Source organism: Folsomia candida, unplaced genomic scaffold (assembly GCF_002217175.1).
Source record: "Folsomia candida strain VU population unplaced genomic scaffold, ASM221717v1 Fcan01_Sc026, whole genome shotgun sequence".
Lineage (NCBI taxonomy): Eukaryota > Metazoa > Arthropoda > Collembola > Entomobryomorpha > Isotomidae > Folsomia > Folsomia candida.
The window spans coordinates 212,904-235,742 of record NW_019091218.1 but is presented as its reverse complement, the minus strand read 5'-3'; the positions used below and the strand labels follow the sequence as shown (position 1 = coordinate 235,742).

At 36.9% G+C, this 22,839-nt stretch overlaps 2 protein-coding genes across 3 annotated transcripts; both read right to left on the bottom strand.

Annotated features, from left to right (window-relative positions):
- Positions 1-584: 584 nt before the first annotated feature.
- Positions 585-3,347, bottom strand: LOC110859462. Of its 2 annotated transcripts, XR_004837071.1 has the most exons (6): positions 2,675-3,347; positions 1,521-1,703; positions 1,404-1,439; positions 943-1,060; positions 786-862; positions 585-699 (listed from the first exon to the last, which is right to left on the bottom strand). XR_004837071.1 is itself a non-coding variant. In XM_035859549.1 (5 exons), the coding sequence occupies exons 2-5, from the start codon at positions 1,404-1,406 to the stop codon at positions 673-675; spliced, it is 225 nt and encodes a 74-aa protein (XP_035715442.1). In that variant the 5' UTR covers positions 1,407-1,439; positions 1,521-2,154; the 3' UTR covers positions 585-672. The 2 variants fall into 2 exon arrangements, 1 of the variants encoding a protein (XP_035715442.1); XM_035859549.1 differs by lacking the exon at positions 2,675-3,347 and having other exon boundaries at positions 1,521-2,154.
- Positions 3,348-4,287: 940 nt separating this feature from the next.
- On the bottom strand, positions 4,288-12,774 carry LOC118438791. Its single transcript, XM_035859543.1, has 3 exons — positions 12,648-12,774; positions 12,180-12,482; positions 4,288-4,620 (listed from the first exon to the last, which is right to left on the bottom strand). Exons 1-3 carry the CDS (start codon positions 12,709-12,711, stop codon positions 4,562-4,564), a joined length of 426 nt encoding a protein of 141 aa, XP_035715436.1. The 5' UTR covers positions 12,712-12,774; the 3' UTR covers positions 4,288-4,561.
- Between the last annotated feature and the right edge of the window lie 10,065 nt (positions 12,775-22,839).

The following is a 22,839-nucleotide window of genomic DNA, read 5'->3' as shown; positions in this document are numbered from 1 at the left end:
GATTGAAATTAATTTGGTCAGAATAGGTGAGCATACGTTTGGTAATATCCATTGCTGGAACAGTCCAAAACACCTCTTTAATTTCATCGTCGCTCATAAATTTCAACTTAAAATACGCAAGAATGTTAGGAACTATATTTTGCAAAACCCAAAACGCAAGAAAACTTCATTGAATCAGCTTCATGGACAAGATAATTTCTTAAAAATGACAAAAAATGGAGAAAATACTCGGCCGAGTGGGGTGACAGTACTCGACCGAGTCCGAGTAGTAAAAATACACGTCGAGTCGGCCGAGTACTCGGTGCATCCCTAAAAGTAATAACCCGGTATTAAAGTTTTACAATATCTGTATAAAATTTTTACGGACCGGTATAATTTTAATACCAATCAGTAACAACTTTAATACCGAGAAATCAATACCTGCGTGACTACATATACCGGATATATAACTATGTACATGACTATCACTATGTACATAAGTGTTCAATTATGTGCAAAGTTATGATAAGTTGCAAATGTATGTATGTATTTACATATGTATGTATGAGCATTATTTTAAGTGCATTAATCAAAACAAGAAATTATATTTATACCCAGGATTATACAAGTTTAATGAAATATGACATGAATCACACGATTGAAATGATAAACTAGGGTTTAAACTGTCTCGACTCATTCTTCCGTTTTGAATTTGCAAATCTAATCAAAATAGGAATGAAAACGCATTAACAACCGTGGAAATTTGACCTTAAAATAAGAATCTCCATATTCATTTACATATGTACCTCTGCGTACTTCTTCGATTTACAATCGTTGAAAGCCTGGTATCCAGCACATTTATTGTCCAAGCTGAAGGTCTTAGCTGTCGAATGAAAAACAAAATTGTATTTTTTTAATGCCACTAAAGCCACAGATTATGTTTCGAACGATAAGCAAACTTACCGTTGGCAGATGCACAGTCATCGACAGCCTTTTTCAGCGTGGCTTGAACTGCAGTGGGGAAAGCAGCTTTCAGTAATTTTTCAGCCTCATCTGCATTGTAAGTCCCGTCAGCATTCAGCTAAGAAATTAATTTAATCAATTTAAAAAATAGGTTTTAACCCGCCCCGTAATTTACAAAAAAAAACACAAAAAACTAAAACCCCACAAAAGACAGAAACCCCACAAATAACCCACAAAAAACTAAAACCACAAAAGAGAGAAACCCCACAAAATCCCACAAAAGCCTAAAACCCCACAAAAAAACTAAAACCCTACAAAAAACTAAAAACCCACACAAGAAAAAAACCCCACAATAACCTAGAAACCCACCAAGGTTGTGTTTCTCTAGAAAAACCACACGGTTTATCGAACCCTGGCCAACACAACCTGGAACTTTGAAGTATATATCGTACATAACTTACCATCTTTTACTTTTTGTAGACGCACACCCTCAAACACTGGAACATAAAAATAACCCAAAGGTTCACATATGTACATCATATTCAATATCATTGGGTTTATCAACAAAAAATTTATACCGCTTCGTTTTCATTCCATTTCTTGACCATTTCTTCCCGAGTGGTGGTTGGGTTGGGCGTACTGGTTCCAAAGGTTTCTTGGTAACATTCCTTCTCACCCACGAGCAATGGTTTCAAATTCACGGGTTCGCCCTTGCAGGTCACGTTCACCTGTTTGCCCTTTTTCCCTTGCACCTTTTCTTCCTGTCGAAACATGAAATCAAAGTTGGGTCGGTTGGACAATTTTTCGGATTGAACCGAATCGAATCGGAATTTTTAGTTGGTTATTTTTAGTTGAAATTTTTAGTTTGAAAAATATCTAACCGAATCCGAATTTTTCAGTTGACAAAATATCCAAACCGAACCGAACGATTCGAATCAGGTTCGGATGGATACTTTATCCAAAATTCCGTAAACCGACTCAACTCTGCATGAAATGAGCTTGGGTTATGTTCTACTTTTTGTTGGAGGTCTACTATTTTTAATTTACTTTGACTTTTTCATAATTTCTTCATTTCTTAGATTATTTTTACGAGTTTTTTCTTAAGAAGGATACGGTTTTGTAAGGCACGACCCGTTTGTGGTCAGCTTTTCCTATATACGTGTAATGTGTTTGATATGATAACGTGTATGCAATTATAATTACTGAAGCTGGGCTCGGATCTGCGATGTCTAAAAAGTCCTGTTTTGATGGGAATCGAGCGTGCACGCGCTCTCACCTATTCTAGCCAATTTTAAACTTTGACCTAGAGATGCGAAATTTGGCATGAACATGCACCAACATATGCTGCATCATAATATAATATCAATTCCCGTTCCGTTCGCTATAAATTTTTCATGAAAAATCAAAAACCAAATGTCACCCTTATTCCGTTTGGTTTTTGATTTTTCCTGAAAAATTTATAGTGAACGGAATGGGAATTAATGTTATATTATGATGCAGCATATGTTGGTGCATGTACATGCCAAATTTCGCATCTCTAGGTCAAAGTTTAAAATTGGCTAAAATATGTGAGAGCGCGTGCACGCTCGATTCCTATCAAAACAGGACTTTTTAGACATCGCAGATCCGAGCCCAGCTTCAGTATGTGAAAATAATGAACATATCATAGCATAGTTGAAAAAAGGAAGTTTTTTTTTTAAATTAACGACAAAATATTTATGTTTGTTCTTACCGCCGACGTTGCGGAAACCAGTACCAGAAGCACCAAGGAGGAGATGAATGATAACCGATACATGGTGACAGATTTTCAGTTTTTGAAAAAAAAATGTATTTGGTTTTCCTTGGTGAAGGGAATCTGTACAAAATTACTGGGAAAACGTTCACTTAAATAGTAAATTGCATAATGTCTAATTTGTTGAATAAGGTTAGTAATTCTTTTCAGCCATTGTGTAATAACTCAAAGGAAATATGTACCTAAATTTATATAAAAATTCGTGTTCATATCCGGTTTTAGATATATTTATCGTGAGCCAGATTAAAAAATCGGGGCGTCTCATATTTTGCACGCAGATCGTGTCAACAATTTGGAGTCCTGCTGAACAATATGCATCCAAAGGTAATGCTGAATTAATTATGTAAAGTGTAGATACACATGAAAATATGTGTGTATGCATGTCTATTATTCTATGCACCTTGTGCCCTGAGGTTAATTTTTATCTTATAAATTTGGAAAAACATGAATTTGAAATTTTACTGAGCGTGCTTCCATCGTAGCCGATTGCAGTTATATAAGTTTTTGGTCTTAATAGCGGAATATAATTTCACCTTGAACTTGATCTTTCGACACGCGATCTACTTACATATCTAACAATGCGATGGTGTGAAGTGTAACCCTCCGATTAGGATGAAATTTTTGAAATTATGTGGTCCATGTCAATACAACCAACGTTTCTTCAGGCAGTTTGTGCAATGGTTCGGATTAGGCAAAATATTTGAGGTCAAAGTTGAAAAACGGGCGATTTTTACCAGGCGGAAGAAGCAAACTCAACTTCCATTATCTTCCTGTGCTACAAATTGCACATTTTTCAACTTTTATCTAAAATACTTTGCCAAATTCTGACCATCGCACAAATTGCCTGAAGAAACGTTGGTTGTATTGACGTGAACCACATAATTTTAAAATTTCAACCAAATCCGAGGGTTACACTTGACACCATCGCATTGTAAGTCTAAACCGCAGTGATATGGATTATCTACGTACATACATTTATACAGTCAATCCAAGAAGTATAGGTAACAAGACGGGAGCTTGATAAAATTGGTTACAACTTTGGAATGTATTATAATTTGACACCATGAAACTTTGCACGCACTTGGAAAAATTTACTGTAGTATTCAATTATAATTCGGTTTTATTAATTTAAATTGCGTGAAGCGTTTTTTTTAAATAATTAGTTGAAAAATTTACAAAACGAAACCACCAAAAATATTGGCATCTTATAATTATAAAAATCATAACGTAATGATAACGCATGCCAAGGTTTGTGGAATCCGCAAAGATCCCGCACTCCAACTTGGGACCAAAGGTAAATACATAAGTTGGTATGTTTTCAAAATTCTTTTCATGCAGTCAGAAATTCAAAATGCTTGCCTTGTTATTCTAAAATAGTGCCATAGTTGGGCAAGGATTTCAATTATATCAGTGTGGTCAGAAGAGGTTGACAGATGTGCCAAGACAAAAACAAGTTGAGGAAAGTTGCCATGAATTAAATCAGAATGTACTTATTAGGATGAGAGCTCATGAATTTTTTTATTAATAAAAAAATCACATTCTATCAATAAATGGATAGGGTAAAATGCGTATGTATTTATGTCAAGCTAAATATATACATTTAACTATGTGCCTGCCTGCTGTATCCAGCCATCATATTTGTTTTGGGAACGTCCATATATTACGTCATCATTTTATTGAGTGAGTAGCTTAGGTCTTCCTATCTTCCCCATTTTAAAATTCCTAATCCCTCTATGTATCCGCTGCATGGGTGGGTGCTAAAATATACATTTTTTTTGATGACATAATATGTGGATGGCCCCTTAATAAATGGTCAAATCAATCTCATTAGCGCTCATAACTATCATAGTAGCCAGCGTAATAGTCGTGCGTGGTTGTGACAGGTGCTATGTAGGACAAATTAAGAAAACAAATATTTGTAACTGCGTATTTAGATTGTTTTACACTCTTAGAAAGGGAGCTACGATTGTAACCAAAAAGTAAACGTATATTACTCTACCGCCGTTGTTATAAATTTGTCATCGAGTGGTTACAATGGTCACCGACTAAATATATAGTTTCACCGGTATTAAATTGTCAACAGAGATAATAAAATTATAACCAGTTGGTGACAAATTCATAACTACGGCGGTAGAATCATATACGTTTAGTTTTTGGTTATAATTGTAACCCCATTTCTAATCCTAAGCAGGCCCCGTTCTAGGCAATGTGGCGCCCTAGACAAAAACCGTGATGGCGCCCCACGTGCTAGTATCGTCGACGTTCGCAAGAACTTTTACCGCACCAACTAAATATATGTATAATCATATGAGAAATTTGCATTTTTCACTAATTGCACTTCCACAAATTACCATTTTTTAATTGAATATTTATTGATTGAATAATGACACAGAAGTAGGGTATTCCGACCCCGGGTTTTACTGGGTTCGGGTTATACTGGGTTTTACTGGGTCGTAAATTAATAAAACCCAGCGGGTTTTACCATGTTAAAGGGTTTCATTGGGTTTTACTCGGGTTTTACTAACAATGGAACCTTTTTTCAAGCTACACCGGGATTGACTAACGAATTATATCAAAAAATCAAGCCAAAAATTAGGAATCACATGGCGCTTATCGTTCCGTTGAATGGCCCCTTTGAAGAAAATTATTAGGGGTCAAAGTTCGCACGAGCGCCTTGGTTTTCGCCCCGTGGAGGAAAAAGCAAGGGAAAATTTGCTCAAAAATTGAACTTAACCGCCAATATTTTTCTTCAAAGGGGCCATTCAACGGAAAGAGAAGTGTCACGTGACTCCTAATTTTTGGCTTGATTTTTTGACATAACTCGCTAGTCGATCCCGGTGTAGCTTGAAAAAAGGTTCCATTGTAAGTTTTATCTCAAATTCAAATAGGTAAATCAATAGAATCAATTTTCAGGTACATATATAACTCGAATTAAGTACTCTGTTGAATATTCCGTAAATTTCTATATATATTTAAAATTTTTCTTTATGACCAAAAACTCACAATTTAAAACGTAACTTTGAATTTGATCATATTAATGGTTTTTTGGGATGTTCCTGGTAGTTTGCATTAGTTATATTGTAAGTATTGATAAAATACATTAATTTAACAAATTAACGTAACGTTGTAATTTTTATTAATTCACCCCAAACATTGGATAAAACCCAGTAAAACCTAGTAAAACCCAGTACAACCTAGTAAAACCCAGTAAAATCCAGTAAAACCCCGGGGTAGTTGTTTTCAAGGTAAAACCCGGGGTTTTCCCGAACCCTGCACAGAAGTGTCATTATGATTTTGTACTTATTTAATTTAAAGCATAATTAAATCATTAATGGAATGGTGAAGGTTGTTATCCCTTAGTTTAACTGGACTAATTTTAAAGTGGGTATGATTTGAAATAAAGGTAAACATGTTTTTTAGCTTTCATGAATGCGCTTGTTTTCTAATGTGGCGGAATTTAAAAAAATTTCAGTCCAAATTTGGATTTTTAAAAAGTTTGTTACTTTCAGAATTTCACCCGATTAAAAACAATAAAGCAAAATTTTTGTTCCGAATTACTTCCCTAAAATTACAAAAATTAATTTTTCAAAACTTTTAAAATTTGAAGTTTTCATGCTACGAGTATTTTTGAATCTTTATAGATGCAAAAATGTTACAAAATGACTTCATAATTTTAGGGTTAGTAATTCTGAAGAAAGATTTTGCATAATTTTTGAAATCGAGTAATAATTCGAAAAATTAAATCGCTTCAAAAAATTCAAGCTTTGGCTGAAAATTTAATTAGTGTGAAGTTGGCCTCTCCTTTTTTTTTGTTTGGATGAAGTTAGCCGACTAAGCCGAATTTATCCGAAAACTTGGCCTCCCCGCCCATAAATCCCGCCAATTTGGGGCAACGTGAGATTCGCTCCCCACAGCTCCAGAACGGTTTAAATTCAAACTTGTTGCCTTCCCGCCCCATTTTAAGGGGTAATTTGAGATTCGGTCTCATTTGGCTATTATCGTTTGGCCAATTAAGTGTTATGAACACGTAATCAATACTGTCTCGGTTCTAGAACACGATATTCAACTAGTGAAGCCAGGATGAAACCACAGCTCAATATGCACATACGCACGTGCATATACAAGTGTAATTATTACCGTAACCAACTTTGCCTAGTATTTACATACACACTACTTTTGTCATACAAGAACTACACTCACACCAATAATAAAGCAACAAGCAAGCTGCCAGTTTATTAAAAAAATTAAACTAAATTTTTGATTTAATCAACGTAGCAACTCTATGGTTTAAGCATACAAAATCTAATGAAATACTCAATTTTTAACGAAAACACATGACTTGTATCATAAGAAAACCGTATTTCGGATTTTGATTGCTCGAAAACGGGAAAGGGTTTTGGGCTCGGAATACCCTTATTTTGTAGCCATGACCCTGTGCTACCCAACGTATACTGCAGTTACTCATGCACCACTCAGATAAGAACGAAAAAATTCGGGTAAAATCCGACTTTTCCATAAGTTGCAAAAACAAGAAACCCGAATTTACAAAGCTTGGAACCAAGTTTACAAAGCTTGGAAAGATTTTTGTTAAATTTAGAAAGTTTATAAAGCTGGATTAAATTTTTGTTAAATTTGGCAAACTATACCATATTTTGGCTAGTTTTGGCAAGTTTACAAAGCTGGGAAAGATTTTTCTAACTTTGCGAAGTTCATAAAGCTGGAATAAATTTTTGTTAAACTTGGCAAGCTATACCATGTTTTGGGTAGTTTTGGCATGCTTTCAAAGCTGGGAAAGATGTTTCTTAAATTTAGTAAGGTTACAAAGCTGGGACAGATTTTAGCTAAATTTACCGGGTTTACGAAGCTGGATTAATTTTTTGTTAAATTTGGCAAACTATACAATATTTTAGTTAATTTTGGCAGGTTTTCAAAGCTGAGAAAGATTTTCTTAAATTTACAAAGTTTACAAAGCTGGGAAAGATTTTTGGTTAATTTACCAGGTTGACGAAGCTTGGAATAAGTTCTGCTAAATTTACCAAGCTTACAATACTGTGAGTGTTTTTTGTTAAATTTACAAAGTTTACATAGCTGGGATTAATTTTTGCTAAATTTGCCAAGTTTACACAGCTGGGATTAATTTTTACTAACTTTACCAAGTTTACAAAGCTAAGATTAATTTTGTTAAATTTACCGGGTTTACAAATTACCCATATTGGTTAATTTTGCATAATTTCCAAACGTATGTATGTATGTACTCCAAAAGAAATTTCCAACATTTCTTTTATGAACAAATTGTTAAAGGTTACGAAGCTGTGACGTATTTTCTTATTTTCTGATGTTGAAATGGCGAAGAAGCAAGATGTTTAATTTTGCGAAGCATTTTTTGCTAAAATCATCAAATTTACATACATCCTTTTACTTCTTAAATGCAAATGTTCTGCCCGGAGGGCTGGTAACAAAATTGAACCGAAACGTATTAAAACAGTACCAAAATGATTCTAATTGCACGTCGACGAGAAGTCACGACTCCCTTAAAAATAATTCTACCATTTTGAAAAGTAATTGCAAACTGAGCCCTAAATTAAATACGAAATTCAGAATAACGTTAAATTGATTAAGATTAAAATTTACTCTGGACTTTGTACAATTTAGAATTCAGAATGCAATTAGTTTTCAAAGTGGAACATTATTTTTAAGAGTGTTATACGCGCATGAAAACTTTAATCACCCACCCAACTAATTCCCAAATAACCAAAATTTTTTTTTTTTTAATTTAAACAAAATCCCTAATTCCCCACCACCACGAAGCCTACTTCAGGTTAGCTTTGTAACCGAAGGCCTCCATCAGGCCTCCGGTCAGCCAACCCCACTCTCAAGGGACGACGACTGCTCTCACCCCCAATCATTGAGTGTATGGTGGCTGGGCGGGCCAGGTCAGGAGGGTTCCGTTGCTCAATTTCAGGCAGTCTCACCAAGCCCTTTCGGTCCTTGGGCTGGCGTCATAGACCGCCCGCTCTGAGATTGGCCCCCTCCCTCCCTGCACCAAAGTACACAATGTACACAACCCGGGCCTAAACCCCAGGGAATCCCCCACACCCCCCCGGGGAAACTACCACCCCTTTTGGTCCTAATCCCCCCCACAACAACCTTTCGAGGCCACACCGGGCCCTTACAACTACTGGGGGTCACACCGGACACCCCACCACCACTCGGGTCACACCGTACCCCCCACCACCACTGGAGGTCTCACCGGACACCCCACCACCTGCCCGGGTCACATCGTACCCCCCACCACCACTGGGAGTCACACCGGACCTCCCACTTTCTATTTTTCAAAAATCCCGTGCCACCCTGAGATTACAACCAAAAATTTGTCTCTCAGAAACAAAACTCACCAATAATTTGTGAGTGAGAGACGAAGTAAAGTACGTCCGTAACAGAGGAAGCGCAAGATGTGAGTGATAAAATATTCTACCTGCTTTTGTCAATGCGAGCGAGAACGAAAGTTACATGACAGGGTATGCAAGTTGACTCAGTTCGGGTTCAATCAACATGTCGGGAAGGCCACACGCAAATTACCCGATTAGAATATAAGAGACTGGTGACAGGCGTTGCATGCATTTTTACTGCATACACGTTGTTGATTTTTCTGATTTCCGAAATGGATTTTATTAAGGATAAATTACATGTTGCATATCACGTATGTATGTATGCAGCATTTATAATTTAGCAGATATGTATTTTAAATGGATCGTGCTAAGTAAAAAATGTTCAGAAACTATGCATAATTTCTGAATCAAGTTTCTAATTATGTACGATGAAAATGCTTCCGGCTTGCAAGAATTATTAGTAACTAAATTGGTGAATGGTCCATTACCATATGTACATACATACATATACATATGCACATTTGTCTTTGTTACCAGCGTATTTCTTACTCATATGTATGAATCAATATATCAAAAAATCCTGTAATGCATGAAAAATCCTCATAGATTTTTAGTATTTACATACGTATGTACATACATACACTCATAGAAATCTGGTATAGTGATTCACGAATTTATTTATCGGTTTTAAGGTTGCTGCTTGGTATTAAAATTACCCCAGTCTGCAAAAATGTGCAATCTATATTGTAAAACTTTAGTACCAACCTATTACCAGACGGAGTTCGATATTTTTCAATGTCACTTTGGGAGAGTCATGAATTAATTCCGCTTGGTATTATTTTAATACTGGATTCCTAAGAGTGTACATTATTGTAACAAATTCATACATATACGTACACAAATATGAGGCGAACACGTGCACTGATACAAACATATGTAGCATTACGTATGTACATACCTGTACGTATGTACATACGTGTACGTATGTACATATGTATACGCACATAATGACCTATTTTACCCTGCCTTAAGTTATGTCGTGATGTACTATAATCCTGAAAGTGAGATCATCCTAAAACCTTCGTGATTCCTACGGCGTTGATTCTGACAGCATGGTCAAAATTATATCAAATACATTTTGGGATTTACATAGATAAAGGGCTAGAAATTGATGTTTTAATAGCTAACTAAATCTTGGCAGTTGGAGCTATGAACATAAATAATTTTCATACAAATTACATCACATTTGAAATTTATGCAAGTTCACTCCGCTTGGAGATGTAGCTTTTAACACAAGAGGTCCTAGGGCGGGTTTACATTCATATTGTGACCAGAAGAGTGTCAATTACTGTCAATCCCTCACAACTTTCATAAACATAAAATTTGATAGGGCACTAGCTGTCAATGCTAAGGTGATGAATGCACCCAAAGACGATAAACCGCACATTACACCTAATTAAACCTTACAAAACCAAAAGTAAAACCTTATAAAACCCTATCTCCATGTATCAGAAAGTCTATATACACCAAAATTCGAAATTAGGGTATCACAGGTTCCCAGCTTACGGAAAATTCGAATATTACACCAATTTTTTCCCGCTTATCTGAGTGGTGCATGAGTAGCCACCATGTAGGTTTGCTAGCACAGGGGCATAGCTTCTAAATAAGGGTATTCCGAGCCTAAGAGCCTCACGCGTTTTCGAGCAATTAAAATCCGAAATTCGGTTTTCTCAGGTTTCCAAATTAAGGAAAAGTCGGATATTACCCGAATTTTCTCTCTCTTATCTGAGCGGTGAATGAGTAGCCACCATACACGTTCGGTAGCACTAGGCCGTAGGTACAAAATGCGGGTATTCCCAGTTCAAAAGCTTCGCCAGTTTTCGAGCAATTAAAATCCGAAATTCGGGTTTCGTATGGTAAAAAATGGAAAAGTCGGAGTTTACCCGAATTTTTTCGTTCTTATCTGAGTGGTGCATGAGTAACCGCAATATACGTTGAGTAGCACAGCGTCATGGCTACAAAATAAGGGTATTCCGAGCCCAAAACCCTTTCCCGTTTTCGAGCAATCAAAATCCGAAATACGGTTTTCTTATGATACAAGTCATGTGTTTTCGTTAAAAATTGAGTATTTCATTAGATTTTGTATGCTTAAACCATAGAGTTGCTACGTTGATTAAATCAAAAATTTAGTTTAATTTTTTTAATAAACTGGCAGCTTGCTTGTTGCTTTATTATTGGTGTGAGTGTAGTTCTTGTATGACAAAAGTAGTGTGTATGTAAATACTAGGCAAAGTTGGTTACGGTAATAATTACACTTGTATATGCACGTGCGTATGTGCATATTGAGCTGTGGTTTCATCCTGGCTTCACTAGTTGAATATCGTGTTCTAGAACCGAGACAGTATTGATTACGTGTTCATAACACTTAATTGGCCAAACGATAATAGCCAAATGAGACCGAATCTCAAATTACCCCTTAAAATGGGGCGGGAAGGCAACAAGTTTGAATTTAAACCGTTCTGGAGCTGTGGGGAGCGAATCTCACGTTGCCCCAAATTGGCGGGATTTATGGGCGGGGAGGCCAAGTTTTCGGATAAATTCGGCTTAGTCGGCTAACTTCATCCAAACAAAAAAAAAGGAGAGGCCAACTTCACACTAATTGAAAATTTATGTGAAAACAATAGCATTCAAGAAAAAGCCAAAATATGTATAGGTTCAGCTTACTTCTGAGCATATACAAGTTAAAGTTGACCCGCTAAAATCAGAGGTAACCACCTAACACTTCTGCATTTTATGAAGGAATTCCAAATTTATCTGACAGGATTTTCAAGTTAAAATTTGTTTGAGATTTCAGTGAAAGACAATTTTTTATATGCTTTTTCACTGACAAATTACTAAATTCCGCAAAGCTCTTTTTATTTAGTGTATAGGGGCGCCTGCCGGCGCCCCCCAAGTTTCTGGCGCCCTAGGCGGTTGCCTAGCTCGCCTATACCTAAAACGGGGCCTGATCCTAAGAGTGTTCATAAGTTCTAAAATCTTATAAGTAAATCACTTACCACTGGTAGTGGTCGTCGTCGTGGTGGTAACAATTTGAGTAATTCGACAGGACGGATGCGTTTTCGCAATGTGAACGACCCTCTTTTGTGCAGCCATTTCCACGGCGAGACGAGCAGTGAGTAAATTTAGCATATTTTTTGAGACGTCCTTCACCAAGTCGCAGGAGGTGTGGCTGACTTGTTTCAATTTTAGATCGAGTATCTCTTTGTTAGCGGAATTTAGTTTCGCCTGCAAGTTGGAGACGCTACTTTGCAGTTGTTGTACCGTCAAAGAGGAAGCTTGGCCGGCACACAGGACCAAAGCTGGGAATCAAAATAGCGATTAATTTTGGATTTATACCGAGCAATCACTGTGTATGCAAATATTTGACAAAAAAAATTAGAGCAAATTAGTACACGCATTTTGAAAAACCTGTTACCAATTTACTATGGACAATTTTTTACAATCTTACATATAGAAACGCTTACTTGTTTTAGCGAGGAAGCCGTGGGCCAGGATCAAATAAATAACGAGGTTACTTGATGAAAACATTTTATCTCAAACTGAAAAACAAACCTTAACTGAAACCTTAAAGAATTATATTTGGGCTTTAAGGGGAATCACAGTTGTTTGCCAAACCAAGTATAACAATGTTGTGAGCAGTGTGACGAGAATTAAACGAATTTATACATATCTCGGCGATAAATATGGTACCGTCACGGGGTTAAATGTCAAATAGTTATGGCTCGTGAGCTCTTAAACTCGTGGATGTGATCGGTGCAGACGAGTATATGTACCTATGTAAATATACCAATATTTTACGTAATAACGTGTTTATATTAATCCCGTCAATCGATTCAGTTCATAATAAGTAATCACATCTTCACTATACATACATATTTACATATTTCGTTTATCACAGCTCTCGTTTATCCACCACATTTTATGGCACTTTAATATTCCACAGAATTTTGCGGGTTAAGGCGTAGTCACAAAATTCAGGGAATGTTGTACATAGATCCATATGTGTGTATGCATGCATCGGCAATTTATGTATAAGCTACATACATACATAATCTAGCTTCGACTCGTTGTAGGATATATGTAAAGACGTATGTACATACCTATGTACATATATTTTAGTACCTATTTAATAATTTGGTCAATTTATATTCGATAATTTCACCTGGTCTGTGGAGTTGAACAGGCCTCTAGCGATGGTGGAGAATTGAATCCAGGCCGTCCTATAGCCTGAACTATGAATTTTAACTTTGGTTAGATTATGCACCAGTAGTCATATGTATGTATATACATAAGCCCTAAAAATTTGCAAATGATCATTGAATTGAGGACTGGCCCAGTGAAACAATTTACATAAGAACATGCATAAATTCCACAGCGAGAAATTTTCAGGATGAGAATATGTTTTCTGAAATCCGTGATTAATTTGACTCACTAAAGAACTAAAATAAAACCAAAATATATTTAGCAAATGTTGTGCACAAATAAGTGCACCAGGAAGCTGTTCATAAAAAATATTGAGGGAAACGTTCCTACGTTTTCCTGGTTTTCGCACCATGGATGAAAAATCGAGACAAAATTTTCCCCCAAAATTGTGGCAAAAAATTTTCTTCAAAGAGGTCTTTTATTTGAAGGGAAATGTGCGATTTTAAATTTTTTGGCTTGATTATTGTCATATAACTCGCCAATCCCAGTGTATAGTTAACAATTTTAGTTTTTTTGCCAAGCTGCCTACACACATTGATACATTCATATCTATTGTCTCACGACATTGATTTGTTTATAAACAAGTAAAACAAACAATAGCATATTGTCATTATTACATCTGGTGACTAGCAGGCACGTACTACGTTAGATGTCTTAACTGGCTCCTGCAAAACATAAAATGATAAATTATTTTGCCCTCATTGCACTTTTATTTTTCTACACGACACCTGCAAGATCCAGTTGGATAGAACTTGTCGGACGGAAACAGGCCCCTGATACGACAGAGTTTCACCTCCTGGCCACGTAAGTGAGACATTTTTCGGTCAACAGTACTTTACACTGTAAATCAACCGTGGCAAACTAAATTTAGCAAATTAGTTAAGCGAAACGGTCACACGGTCATGGCACGTCAAAACTGTGTCGATTTCTGAAATCCCCGTCTAAAAAGTTCGAAATCTTTGAACATAGGCGCCATCACCATGGCGCCAGGACCTTATGACCTACAACGCCCATCTTCGAACTTGTCCGTACTTCAAAAATTAGGAACACGGTGGCGAAAACCGCATGTCGAAATTCGAATCCGTTCCAAAGTTATATTTGATACAGACGGACAGACGGACGCACGGACGCACAGGACGTTTACATAAAGGGATTTCGCTCACCGCTTCATAACCAGCACTTGATGAGACAAACACTATCATTCACAATTCAATGCCAAATTATTACTACAAAGTATGTTTTCATTACCGGATCTACACAAGGGTAGTAATGACAATCACTTCAGCCCACGGCGGTAGGGATAAATACATCAATATCGGTCATTTTTGTACTCTGTCCGTAATATTTTTACAAACATGATCTCTTTAATACTTGTCTCTACATATATATGGACAAAAGTTATGTTAGAATTAGTCAAAGTCAGTCAATGTAAGGAATTGAGGGCGAATAACTATGCAGATACAGAGATAGTTAAATTTCATTATTTGCAGCGATCAGTATCCTTCTCTGCACAGACATCGCTCCAACAAGGTTACAAACAGTGGTAAAAACCCCAAAGTTCACCTACATTCAAACCCTGCGAAGTGGCATGAAAATGATGATGCTTTCCTATCTTTAGAGGGTAAGTAAATGACGCTAATACACACATTGTTTAAAATTACCTGGCTATAGTACGTCTGGTAGCACATATTCCATTATTCGTCTTCACGATTTAAGCATTTTGATTATTAATGTGTGTACATTGTTGCGCATACATATGTACATGCATTCTTCTAAATAAGGTTACCCTTTGGAAAAGTAATCGCACCTTTAATTCTTTAATAAATACAAGCTAAACTATGTTTATAAACTTGAATCTTGAAGGGAAAGTGCGATTGCTATTCAATTGAAAATGCCTTGTTATGCAATTTTAAAGTTGAAAAATTCCACAAAAATCTCTTAGTAAAACTAAAGTTATTAGTTTGTTCTCAATATTTCAGAGGACGAATTACCTTGTCGGTCGGAGGAATCCGCCAAGATTGTTCTGGTGTTTGACGGAAAATACCCGTTCTATTTAACACCGCATGACCCGAAATACGGTAATCCACCAAATCACTAAGTTGTCAACAAAGTTGAAATTACTTGTAAAGTTTCAAGATAAATTAAAACAAAGCTGGGTATGCATTCTCCCTGATTTTATGGAACATATATATATGTATACATCTAGTCACTAGCTCCGTGTTTAGTATTACATCGATTAATACTATGATTATAAATACGCTAATATTCGTATTTGCAGATTGGTCGGATTCAAAATTCTGCAAGGAATTAGCTCAGACAGGCGAACTGACTTCACTAATCGAGAGGATGTTCACCCTCTTCTCATTTAGTTCAATTGGAGTGACGTCTTACAGCGACTGGAAGACAACCAGTGATGACAACCTTTACTGTTACAATCTCCGAGATCCAAAACTACGACCGGATAGTTCGTTTTATCCATCAATTTACCCGAAAAATGCTTTCCCCCAGAACGGAACCCTGGGCTGGGATTCCGTACTGAATGCCATCTTATACACCGTAATGGAAGGAAACATTGATTGGAAATCCCCCAAAAAAGTTATTATATTCATATCAAATAACAACTGGAAGTGGGAGGGTGACTCGAATAACAAGAAAGGCCCGGAGTATCAGCTCCCAAGCATAACTATGGACATGATGGGGGATAAACGTGATACATTTTGCGGTTATAGGCCAGTCTCAAAAAAACTGTTCTTCGATTTGACGGAGAATTATAAAATCATCGGCTTGCTAACTCCGAACGGTTCTAATGTGGCTAATAATTTTTTTAACGATCCACCAAAAAATGAGGAAAATTACAAGATGCTGAGAATAAGTAAGACAGACGCTGAGGCTGCGAGGAGCATTCCAAGTATATTATTTCCAGCTTTGAGGCCGTACCTTTGCACCTGCAAAGTTGTATACGAGTATGCCCTCGTGGTCGACACAACCATGACTTTTGTGGGTGGGAACTACCCATACATAACTTTGATTGTTTTCCTAATTTGATCGATCCTAACTTGCTACGTATAATTTCATTTAAATACTAGACACTTTCCGGTCCCCTTCTCTACCAAATTACGTCAACGGCTCCTATCTTACCCGCTTACTTCGTGTTGTAGAACCCGTTGTTCGAAAGCTATCAAGGGAAAACCAAAATTCCAAGTTCCACCTAACAATATTCGGGGATTACCCAACCGAACAGAATGGCAACTTAAGTGATACGTTCTGCTACAAGTATGTCATGACAACGTCGCACGTTAACGTTTTCCTGAACGCAATAAAATCCATTGACAGTACGTACGGGGGAAGAGATAAAGACGAATCCAGCCTCACTGCCATTCTTTATACGGCGAAGGAGCCTAAAATAAAATGGACGATGGAGTCTACACCTCACACAAATAAGGTTGTTAGAATAATTGCGGTGGCGACTGATGCATATTTTAAATTACCCGACGAGATCCCGCCGTTATACGCTGGCCCAGAATATAGCTTTCCCGTGCCAGAAGGGTATGCCGATTGCAACTACGGCCCACCTAAATTGAGTACGATCATTAAATTGATGGAAGTTGATGAATTTTATTTAACCCCTATGATTTACGGGTACTCCCCACAAAATAATTGGGACCGAGCATTTATACAAATGTGGACCCGCTGGTACTGGTTTGGCGATATGTATGATGATGCTTAAGCTGTTAAAACTATGTTGAAAGGTATTGATAGGCACGCGAACTTAATATGTAATCCAGAAGGTTAAGGTTATTAAAGAAAAATTCTTAGTTTTTACTATGATGCTATTCATACTTGGCTTGAACAACACAGATGTGGTGTGCAATGAATTTTCGACATTGAATAAACAAGATGCCAAATACGTACTTAGGGCCGATTTAGGTAGTTTAAGGCTGTCATGCCTTTTAATTGGGTCGGAGTTTGAAACCCGTAATTTGTGACTGCAGAAATCAGTGCATCTTACTTAATCACATCATAGTTAATATTAAATACACGCATGCATGTAAATATTTCGTATGATCTCCAAGTTCACCACATTTGATGACACTTGAGTATTTCACAGAATTTTACGGGTTCTGACCTATTTAGTTAACAACAAAATTCACTGAATCTTTATACCTAGATATTGGGTAGTAAGGAATAACTGATCGCAGGTTTAAATTGAATTTCACCCCGCTCCCTATGTAATCAAGTGGGCAAGTGGTTTTTGCGCGAAAATATTCTGCGATCATACATTCCATAATAACCAATATGTTGTGATCGGAATGAGGAGAATTAAATGAATTTATACACTGTAATAAACACGTAACCGTCACTGGGTTAAATGTCAAATAGTTATGGCTCATCTTGAACTTGTGGATGTGATCTTCACATTGGTACGTATGTATGTTAATCCTGTTAGGTTAATAAATTCTTGCAGTTCATAATAATCACATCCTAAACTATAAATTTATTTATCTCATCTCTCTCCTAGTCCAGTAAATACATTTTATGATAAATTTTACGATAAAAATAAATGTATCGATACATTTATTTTTCACAGAATTGTGCCGGTTCCGACGTAACTATAAAACTCATGGAATTTTTGCACGTATAATTGTGATTTATACAGGGTGGTTGCAATTATGGGATAAGCCCCTGAATCCATCAATAAGACAATTTGGGATTGCGATTTTTATTTAGAGACTGATGGAACCCTGGTGAGAAAACCCTTAAAATGTTGAATTTCAGAGACAAAATTTCGGTAACTTATTGAAATTTAGGAATTATTCCTATTGAAAAATTTTCCATTATAGCAACTAGCATGACATTTAAACCACTCTGTATTTAATTTATCTATTTAGTTATCATTTAATCGTGTATGTAGTTACGATTAGGGTTGCCGCGGGTAACGAGTCGGGTACCCGTTACCCGCATACCCGCACGATTCTTGCGGGTACCCGTTATCTGCGGGTAGTGAGAACTACCCGCACGGGTAACGGGTAATTCAGTTTTTATTTAATTTTCTGTCAGTTCACAAAGAAACTTAGCAAACAGTTAGTCCACTTACCAACAAAAGCGCAAATTTATAATTTATCCATTTTAAACTTTTCCATTTGCCACGAACTAACGTTTTTAGCGAGCGTGTCTTTTCGCAAGCCTACGCTACGGCAGCCCCAAATGCTTTTCACGTCCCGAGAATGAGGAGAAATTATTGTTACTCAAGTAGATATAATCTGCCTGCTTTAAGATAGCAGTAATACTTTTGATTGTATCTGCGTGTATTTATGTAAGACTGACGAGATTTTAATATGTGCTTTGAAGGTGAAAAATCTGAATCCGATTGAAAGCAAAAATTTTATTTGTCGACATTTTTTTAAATGAAATTTTCATTTAAATCAAATTTTGAAAAGATCAAACTAAAAATTAACCGTTTTTCAAGCACACCAACCTAAACCAAGATAATCTAAGGAGTATATCAAAAAGTCAAGGCAAAAATTAGGAATCGCGTGATAGGTACTTTCCGTTGAATGTCTACTTTGAAGAAAAATATTGGCGGCAAGGTTCAATTTTTAAGTAAATGTTCTGTAAAAGTTCTGATTTAAGTAAATCTTTTCCTCCACCGGAGGAAAACTATGATGGACTTTGAACTCTGCCCCCCAATAGTTTTCGTTCAATGGGCTATTCAACGGAAAGATAAGTGATAATTCCTAATTTTTGGCTTGATTTTTTATACAATTCGCTAAGAAATTCCGGTGTATTTAGCTTGGAAAAAGGTTCCATTGTAAGGCAAAGAGTTTGGTTTCAGAAATATTTAATGACATCTAGCACATTATTTATGGCATTCGTTACTTGCATAACATTATCTCAAACTACTTAACAACCCAAATGGTCAAATACTTGATTAAATCAAATTTATTCTGAAGGTTGGTTAGTTTTTAACTTAGTTCTCATAACGGGTAGCGGGTAGCGCCTAACGGGTACCCGCACGGTTACCCGTGCGGGTACGGGTAGTTGTGCTGCGGGTAGCGGGTCGGGTAACGGGTAGCATTTTCGCTACCCGCGGCAACCCTAGTTACGATACGTATGAATGTTCATGAATTAAATGAGGTATTTGAAAGGACACTAAATAATTAGCAATCAAATTGTTTAAAGCCTATACAATCGTAGGATACTTATGATACGGTCTAATATAACCATATTATCATTAGTGCTAGCATTAAAAAAAGAGTCCCTTCTTACATGAAAGGCTTATTCCGGGTAGAGCTCTACATTTAATTCTCACACAATTGGCATATTTTTCTATGTTTGTATTTACAAACTACTAGTCGTGTACATAAATCGCTAAATTAAAGATTTTGGAGTCGGGGTAGCTTTGTTCGCAACTGATATAAATTCCTAATAACCACGAAATATAGTCTAAGGTAAAATTGTCATATCCAAGCAGCCTTGCTACGGAGTATTAACCCAAGCTTGATTCCTCTGTGCAGAAATAATTCTACCTTTCAATCATAGACTCACGCAAAGTACACTGTTTAACGGTGGCGGTGTACATAGTCGTATTTCTTCCGCGTCGTCTTACCCTGTCGTATCTTATTGTCAAAGCACTTGTAAAACTTGAGAAATCCTGACCGGGTAAATGATTTAACGCTAAGATTCCTCATACCGCTCCTCCATCGCACACGCCCTTTTTCGCAGATGGTTGCCTCTGCTATAAACAGGACTCCGAACAGGATTAAGGATATTCCAGAAACGTAGAAGAAGGATGACAGCGTATTCGTAGATATGTATGGTGATGCCACTCTCATCGGTGTTAATTGCATCGCCTTCAGTGTGACGAAATGCATTATTTCCCCATCCCACAGATTTGGAAATCTCCCCTGATCCAGAGCCTTAATCCTATAACCAATCTCAACTCTCAGCATGTTCTCCGCCATGGCAAACCAGCCGTCGTTTAAGGCGACATCGTAAATCAAAAAGCATTCATACTGTCCCTCCAAGAGTCCATGTTGTATTTCAAGATGGTAAACAATTGCCTTAGCCTTTGCTTCAATTAGGATGACGTTTCTTGGGCTGTTTTTCGCAACATATAAGATCAATTTTTCCCAGTCGTGCCTAGTAATTAAATGAATTATTTATGAATTATTTATAATTGAACTTCGTAGGGTAACAAATTTGAATTTGGTGAAACGTGCTAAGAAACACCTGTTTGGCATATTTTATTAAAATATGTCCTGATAATTTTGTCAAATATGTAAAAGTATTCCAATGATTATTCAAGTTTACTGGCTCACACATACCTTATAACTATTGTTTTATCGTGCGGGAATTCGCCCAAGGACTTCCGAACAAATTCTTCCTGCAGTTGAGCTCGAACCGACATCAAATTGTCACCTTCTTCCGACTCGTAAACTAGGGTATAACCGTTGGCAAAAAATTCGCTCAAAGTGCGAAATATCTGATAACGCGGTGGCATCACAAGATTAGCCGTCAAGTAAAATTCATATTGTGCGATTAGCATAAAGCTTGTGAACAGCGTGGACGCAAAAATCCATTTTGAAACATACTTCCTCCTAGAGGTTTGTCTAACAAACGACGCACAAATTGTAAAGACTACCTCTCCTATACTTCGGATTAACTCAAAATCAACCCAAATTTTTTCAGGTTTGAACGAATCATGTTAAGGATCACTATAGCCACCACTATTTTGGCGCAACTTAAGTACACCTCCAGGATAAATGGTAAAACCCGCACGGTCAAATCCGAATTTTCTGACCAAACGTTGAAGTTGCAGTATATCGCGTGATATCCGGAATATCGAAATGAGTTTAGTGCGCTCACGTGGTGATAATTGTATACATTCAATCGTAGATCTTGGTGAAGATACCGCCACTGATGAGTTAGTGTGCTAGGAACTTGAACAAAAGTGACGTTTTAAATGCCGCTCATCATCCAAAACAGCCGCTCAGCGGAGGGACAGACTATCCTGTCTGGGGAAATGTAGTACTGGCCTCTGGCACAAATCTCACCTGGTATAAATTGGGTTGGTAGATGTGCGGCGATCGAAACGTCGTCCCGCCACCCATGCGCCTGAAACATCGTTATTGTTAACGTCTTAATCATTGTGGTGTAGCTTATTGGCACAAAGTTGTTTTTGCAGAAGAGACACAGAAAAAACCATTCGATATCGAGTGGCAAGAACGAAGTTGGGATTCGCGAATTTAGTTTTAGATCAATAGCAAAAATTCTGAACGGCGCATAGTAACCAAAGAAGGTTGCTGCAAATGATAAGTGTTGCTGTAGACTTTGCGAAATTAGAATAAATACGGAATGTGTCAAACTTCTGTGGGCGTCCCGGGTGGAAAATAAATATGTGAGGGAAAATTTATTATCCTCAGTGTCAAATTTAATGAATACCGTGATCGTGCAAACCTCATAGAATTTAAAATCAAGGGCTCTCTTCTCGTCTTCTACAGTGAAGTTGGAAAAATTGGTCCGGCCATTGACAGTGTAGATCAAGTTGGTTGGATTGTTAGCATGGATTAGGTGCTCCGTTAGATCGACGTATTTCAGGTCATCGCTTAATCTCAAGAATTTGATTACGCAGTTGCCAAAGTGTCCAAAATTCCCGATAGGGAGGTTATCCATGGTAAACACTGATGGCACCGTAGTTAGCAAGACTAGTACGTGGAGATGTGCGAAAAACATTTTAGCTCTGACTTTTACGAAATATATTTGTTTTATGTCTATAACCCTTGTTAAATTTATGTAGTATGTATTATTAAGGTCAAATGCCTTCTTGACAATCAATACGCATGTGTAGATCAGTGGGTCCTGAAATTATCTTGTTATTGCTGTGGAAAAAGTTTTAAAAGCACTTTTTGATGTGAGTCGAGTATCTTTAGTTCTGGGGTGATTTGTCTTTGCCACCCTTCAGTTAGAACAGTTAGAACTGTATCTATATATATATATAAGGGCATTATATGTATGTACCTTCTCAATTCTGAATGTTTTTAAGTGTATGACTAATATCTATGGATTGTTTCGAAATTCGATTTGTTTTTAAATCAGGTAAAACTGTTTAAAACAGTTTTAAAAATTTTAGAATAGGTCATGCATTTTTGTCAAGTGATATTTTTCCAAGCGTGGAATCTATTGCGACGCGATATTTTTAAAAACTTGGATAAGACGTCCAGTTGCCTTGATACGCATGTACATACATAGGTTTGGAAATAATTAATGTCAAGCGACGAAAGTGTCCGGGTAATATTTTAAATACATCCGGTCCAATAATAATTTCCGGCAAGTAAATCATGAAAACTAGGGAATTTTAGCCGGAAATGAATTTACAGCCTCGTGGAGAAGGTAATTGCCTAGAATTATTTATGCCACTGGTAATTAATGTTTGCATAAATTTAGTTTTTACAC

Excerpts from the sequence above, each read along its gene's own strand:
- LOC118438791 (XM_035859543.1), bottom strand. The coding sequence starts at position 12,711 with ATGTTTTCATCAAGTAACCTCGTTATTTATTTGATCCTGGCCCACGGC. Across the intron at positions 12,483-12,647 it reads CGGCTTCCTCGCTAAAACAA|CTTTGGTCCTGTGTGCCGGC; the intron begins GTAAGCGTTTCT and ends TTTGATTCCCAG. Across the intron at positions 4,621-12,179 it reads GACGACGACCACTACCAGTG|CACCTGTCACAACCACGCAC; the intron begins GTAAGTGATTTA and ends TGTCCTACATAG.
- LOC110859462 (XM_035859549.1), bottom strand. Across the intron at positions 863-942 it reads TGACTGTGCATCTGCCAACG|CTAAGACCTTCAGCTTGGAC; the intron begins GTAAGTTTGCTT and ends TTCATTCGACAG. Across the intron at positions 700-785 it reads AATCGAAGAAGTACGCAGAG|ATTTGCAAATTCAAAACGGA; the intron begins GTACATATGTAA and ends TATTTTGATTAG.